This window comes from Periophthalmus magnuspinnatus, chromosome 3, assembly GCF_009829125.3.
Source record: "Periophthalmus magnuspinnatus isolate fPerMag1 chromosome 3, fPerMag1.2.pri, whole genome shotgun sequence".
Lineage (NCBI taxonomy): Eukaryota > Metazoa > Chordata > Actinopteri > Gobiiformes > Gobiidae > Periophthalmus > Periophthalmus magnuspinnatus.
Window position 1 is genome coordinate 20,740,661 of NC_047128.1, and position 6,000 is coordinate 20,746,660.

At 41.0% G+C, this 6,000-nt stretch overlaps 1 protein-coding gene across 1 annotated transcript in view; it reads right to left on the reverse strand.

The window, feature by feature from the left end:
* The window catches only part of vstm2b (V-set and transmembrane domain containing 2B), a 47,681-nt gene extending 45,332 nt beyond the window's left edge, over window positions 1-2,349 (reverse strand). Inside the window, exons 1-2 of the mRNA XM_055231683.1 lie at window positions 1,918-2,349; window positions 1,334-1,521 (exon numbers count right to left, since the gene is read on the reverse strand). Coding sequence (XP_055087658.1) covers window positions 1,334-1,521; window positions 1,918-1,987 — 258 coding nt within the window. The 5' untranslated portion in view covers window positions 1,988-2,349. The remainder of the gene's footprint in view (window positions 1-1,333; window positions 1,522-1,917) is intronic.
* Window positions 2,350-6,000: the final 3,651 nt, after the last annotated feature.

Below are 6,000 nucleotides of genomic sequence, written 5' to 3' on the forward strand. Positions count from 1 at the left end.
AACAAGCAAACCAGTTTAAAACTCGACTAAGTCCATAGTGCTGTTGTGTCTTTTGGTACGTATACATTGACTATTCCACTCACAGAAAGTGACTGATTGTTAGAGGAAATTCCCAAATGGCGCATGCCCATGTTAAATAACTGAACTGGAATAACATTTTTCTGGTGTCCATGATGAACCAAAAACCTTCCATTTTCAGTGAATGCAAATAATTTCACATGTTTTCTTATGACGGTCTAGTCCCTGCTAACTTTTTATGAAGTTCATGTAATGTCTGTCACTTGAACTGCCATTATGGGTTTAGGTGAAATTTATTTAACTTGTGTTTTTTAGAGACCTCCCACTGGGTGACCCTTGTTGAAATCACTTCATGACTGACCAAAAATAAGTAATTGTTTGTACCAAAAAGGGCCTGTGGCTTTTTATGTAACATGTTGGTTGCACTGTGTATTTTGAACATCCTAAAGTAAATAATTCAACTACATATGTCAAATATAGTCTAAAATGATTTGAAATGAGCAATCATATGAGATATTAAACCTTACTATACAACATTGTGTGTGTGTGCGTGTGTGTGTAGGTAGAGGGTGGGGGTCATTGTAATATGTTATCTGCTGCTATAACAGATAAGAGATGGGGATTGTGAAATAGTGTCACATCTGAGATTCTAAGCAGCATCTCATTGGAATCACCAACTGGTCCATTTTGATGAATCTCTCAGAAAAGCACCATTATTTACATCTTGTTTTAAAATATTTGTGTCATTATGATGTAGCGTGATCATCATATCGTTTTCATCTTTGCGTGTGTATGTTTTGCATAATGTGCTGTCTTCTATGCATAAGTTATAAGCTATGTCTTGGGAATAGAGAATTTCAATGTTTCAATCATAAAGTAAAATGAAAAAGCACACAAATTTGTATTATATTGTTTTGCACAAGTAGTGTAACTGTATTGTGTAATGCCATGTTGAATTTAGTGCAGTGGAATGATTTATTTGCTGCAGCTTTTCAAAAGAAACCATTTTAAACATTTAGTTGTTCTCACTTTGTACTTTTAAAGCCCATTATGTCAAAAGCTATTTTATTTTCATCATCAGTGTGACTAATCGTGTCTATTAATCATAAAAATCTACTCAAATTTCTAAAATACAAATCGTGTTCATCTATTTTTCAGGGAATGTAGATCATTACCATATAGAATTGTCTAAAGGTCAGTCATGTTTGATGTAAGAAGCCTAGAACACTCATTTCTACACAGTGGGGGCTCAAAAATCGATAAATTTGCACTTTTTTCCCCCTCTGCCTTGACGCTGAATGAGCCTTGCAGTTACCTTGGCTCTGCTGGCCGGTGAACTGATCTGCAGCTCTTCAGGCAATTCCTCCGGCTGCTCCTCCTTCAGGTACCACCACTGGATCTCCAGAGCCATCGGTGCCGCGCTGACAGCCTTGAAGGCGCAGGGCATCTCCACGTCCTCACCCTCCCCCACGCTCACATCTTTAGGGACCTCGGTAAATGCGGCTTCAGTGCATATGTATGAGAGATAGAGAGAGGCAGAGGAAAAAAGAAGAGGAAGAGAGAGATGAGGAGGAGAGAGAGACAGCAGCAGCAGCAGGGATGAGCCAATGTGAAACTGTTGCTTTGGATCAGTCTGCAGTTGTCAGAAAATACTCGTCTCTCTTTTTTGGGGGGGATTTTGGAGCTTCCCACCCCATTTTGAGTGATTTGGGGGGGGATTTGGGTGAAGTAATGGTTTTATTACAACACGTGTGACCCATCAATAGCTTCAGGGTTAATTTGGAAAGCAATTTGCCACAGTTTTATGACCTTCAAGCACGATAAAACCAACGCCATGCATATCAGAATAGCTCACGTTTAGCCATTAAAATCATTTGGTGATCTTTGTTAATCACTTACCATGTGCACAGATGATAAAAGGTGAGTGGAGGATGAAGTAGAGGAGGCTGTAGAGTCCGGTTTTACCCATGTCACAGTATGGCTCGTCACACGCAGCTCGGACATTAGACGGTCATTTGACCTAAATGTGGGGCAAATAACTCCAAATCCGGCAAAAGAGGAGAAGCACAATCCACAAGTAAAGCCATCAACCGGGCAACATGTACAATCCGTGTGTGAGCGCTAGCATGTTTCAGACCACAAGAAAAAGAAGAAAGACAAGTCCAAGAAGTGGTTTTTAATCCAAGTCAAAGTCGTTTCCCTTTATTTCCCCGCTGTTTTCGAGGCAAACTTCACCGTTAGCCCGTTTCCCAGTCGAAGCAGGAGAGCAGTGCTGGGCTCCGCTCCAAAAACCCATCACATAAGCGTTTCCTCTGGTGGGCAAAAAGCAGCGAGAGAGCGAGCCCCACACGCAGCACCAGCACCAGCAGCAGCCAGCCAAGCCAGCAGCAGCAGCACACCGACAGGCTGACCGACCGCCAAACAACTTCTACCCGCGTCTCGGAAACTGCCAGGCCGCCGCTCGCTGGGGAGAAAAAAACCTACCGGAGCTTCTTTTTTTTTTTTTCACTGTGGCTGCAGCGTTTATTCCGTCTTCCACTCGTCTGGCTGCTGTCACCGACACGGAGCCTTCCCGCCGTTTGATGTGCGTCGCGAGCGAGGAGGCGCGAGCGAGCAGCAGAGGTCCCTCGCGAGTCCCCCCTCCTCTTCCCGCCGCTCGCTCTCTCTCTCCCCGCGCGCGCTCTTCCATCTCTCCTGTGTATGTATTTAGCCTGTGCGCGTGAGTGAGTGAGAGCTAATGCTGCAAAGTGACGCCTAAAAGATGGGGTTTATGTCACACAAGCGCAAACATTATACGGGATAGATTTAAATGAACGGTGATCATTAAAATAGTTCTGGTAAAGGTTTTAGTTGAGGGTAATACAGAGGTGAAGCTAGTAGGCATATGAGCTTTTTCTAGTTCTACCCCCAGGCTCCACTGCATCTATTGTCTATTCTGTTTTGGTTATCTTTTAGTCCTGTCCGTAATCTTCTAATATCAGAACACAATTTAACAATAACTTTCTGCCTTTTTTTTTTTTTTTTGCCTCAATGCAGTAGCCAGTAGGTAAGCCTATTTAATGTACTGTAGTCTATAACTTGCCAAGTACAATAGAGCTTAAATACAAATAAATTTCTCATGGGGAAACCGATCAAAATAACTAGTATTAACATGATTTGAAAGTAAGGTAAGGTAGGCTATACTATACTGATCCCACTGAGGGAAATTCATTCTCTGCATTTGATCCATTCTTCAACCAGTGTTGCTGGGGCAACCTGTCAGGAGCAGTGAGCTACTGCCTCCAGCGCTCAGGGACCATCTCCAGCTCTGGAGCCAGGCTCAGGACCTTAACACGAGGGTTTTACCTATGGCACGTGTCTTGGGTTGATGAAGGAAACCCATCCAGACACGGGGGAAAACATGCAAAGTGCTAGCCACTGAGCCACCGTGCCACTGTCGTAAGGCCTATAAAAGTCTGTTACAAAATATTGCAGTATCAATATTTTGAGTACAGTGCTAAAGGCTAAAGGAAACACATCTAGACCAACTTAAAGTGCGTTTTTCTCAGTCAATGGGCTGCCACGGCTCATCCCTTGACAGTGATATCTAGCATCATCAACATTGAGCAAAACAGAATTAAATTAGTCTATGAATAAATATTAAACTAATGGGCCTACACGAGCACACAAATCACAAAACATGCAAACACTTAATCTGCTGTCATTTCTAAATAACATGTGAGCAGAAACAGACAATTAGACTGCATCTGCAAATAAGACGTAGCTGTTTTCTCACTATGGCCAGACAAAGGCATTAGATTATAACAGTTTAATAAAATTGAAATATGGCGTCATTTTCCATATTGCTGTAGTTTCTGTAAAATGATTATAGAAGCCATTAATTAAGACTATGTGGACTTTAGATGATGATCCTAATAAAACGATCTCATGTCCCCTCTCACACCGTGTCAGCAGTGCAGCCTGTACTTCAAATGGAAGGCATCACCACAGCCCAAAGTGCCTCAGACATTCCCCGAGGCTTAATTCTGATTAAAGCCCGGCGGAACCAAGCGGCGCGGGATGAAAAGCGTTTAGCGTCGAGTGGAGAGGTGTCCTGCTTTATGGCCTGTGTGATGTGGCTGCTCGTGTGTGCGTGTCAAACTCCTTCTCCGGGCACCGCTGTCAAAGCCACGCACGCAAACAAAACAGTCAAGGACGACCGGGAAACCAAGCCCCCTGTCGATGTAGGCCTATAAACGCACCTCTATGTCACGTTACTGCAAATGGGAAGCAATATGATGAGGCCACAATCACATGTTGGATGGACGTGTGGAAAATATGAGCATTGGTACCTCTACTGTAAAATTTGGTCATTGTTAAAGGCGCACTGTGGAATTTTTCTGGTGAATAGTCTGCCATCTGACTGTCTCCATGGAAATGTTGTTGCTTTTTTATAGAGGGTTCCACATTATCGATACTAAGATGGAAACGAGAGACTAATTTTAGCAGCTATCGATATTTTAAAAGTCGCATTCTGAGGACTGAAATGAACCTTTCCTGAATAGATTTAGACTGATTTTGAGCTGTATCAGAACAAGTATAAGACCACATAGTAGTATATACTCATGGACCACTGAAGGATTATACAGATATAAGAGTGCAAGGTAATATAAGAGAAAGTCTACTGTGTAAATAAAGAATGTTTTGTGTTTTTGTTTTGTATTACTGAGTATCTAGTCTCAGTATAGTATTAAACTTTTCCATCTCCATAACCAAAATGCAGGTCATATCTGTGGAGATGCAAGCCTGCTTAGTAAAAATGCACCTTTTTTGAGTGAGAAAAACACATGCAATTGAATACATATGACACGTATTAAAATATATATACATATCTCCAGCTATGTCATATTATATATACATACATACACACACACACACACACACACACACACACACACACATATATACATATATATACATACATACATATATACATATACATACGTACATACATATATAACATAGCTGGAGATGTGTTTTGTTTCATTTACACATGTTTGAGTAATTCTGGCTTATTAGACTGTCTGCATCCCTAAAGCTCAAAATTCTCCGTTTCACCTTGTGATGTCATTTAATGGTAATTTTAAGGTTAATAACTATTTTTAGCATTAAACGAACTGCTTTACTCTTCAGTCTCTAGAATAACCTTAAGTTATTGCTTTTATTGTTGAATATTTTTGTTTAGCATTTGTACAGTTGAGATTGTCAATAGAAAGTCTATAATATCTGCTGATGCACCGAGGAGTGAAGCAGTTTCGATGAGGTTAAAATAAGGTCAAAACAAAGAATTTAAAAAATTACCACTTAATGGGGTCACAAGGAGGAACAGAGTGTTTTCAGTTTGAGTAAAGGACAAAGCCAACATATGCAGGATTTTTGTGTTAAACATGTGGGAATGAAACAAAACACAACTGTATGTTTGTGATAAGGAAACACCTTTATAACATAGATCACAAATAGTGCAATATAGGCCCTTTAAATTATACATGTGCTATAATGTTACACCCAATGCTTTAGTATAGGGACTTGGCTAAATCTTTGCATGATTGAGGCTACAAATGCATGTACACTTACAAAATTAATAGCTAATTTTGCAGTGTACGCACAGATAAGGCAGGCTTACTGATGAGCAGATGAAAGGGAGCAAATGTCTAGTGATCCCTTAAGCATACATGAGTGTGCACAATGTAGCTTTGGAAGATAAGTCAACATCGGAATAAATCCCAAAGAGCATTAAAGAAAGCCACTGACCAGGCTCTAATGCTGTTGCTTTTCAACTATTTACTTTGCACTGTTCACCAGCCATGCAAGGAAATGGGACTTCAGCACCACGGACAGTGCCAGTGTACTTAGCTCTCTGCAGACAGAGGGCTCACAGTATTCTGCATACTATATTCAGATATCTCGAGGCGACTTTTTTTCACTAGAGCACTACGATGTGGG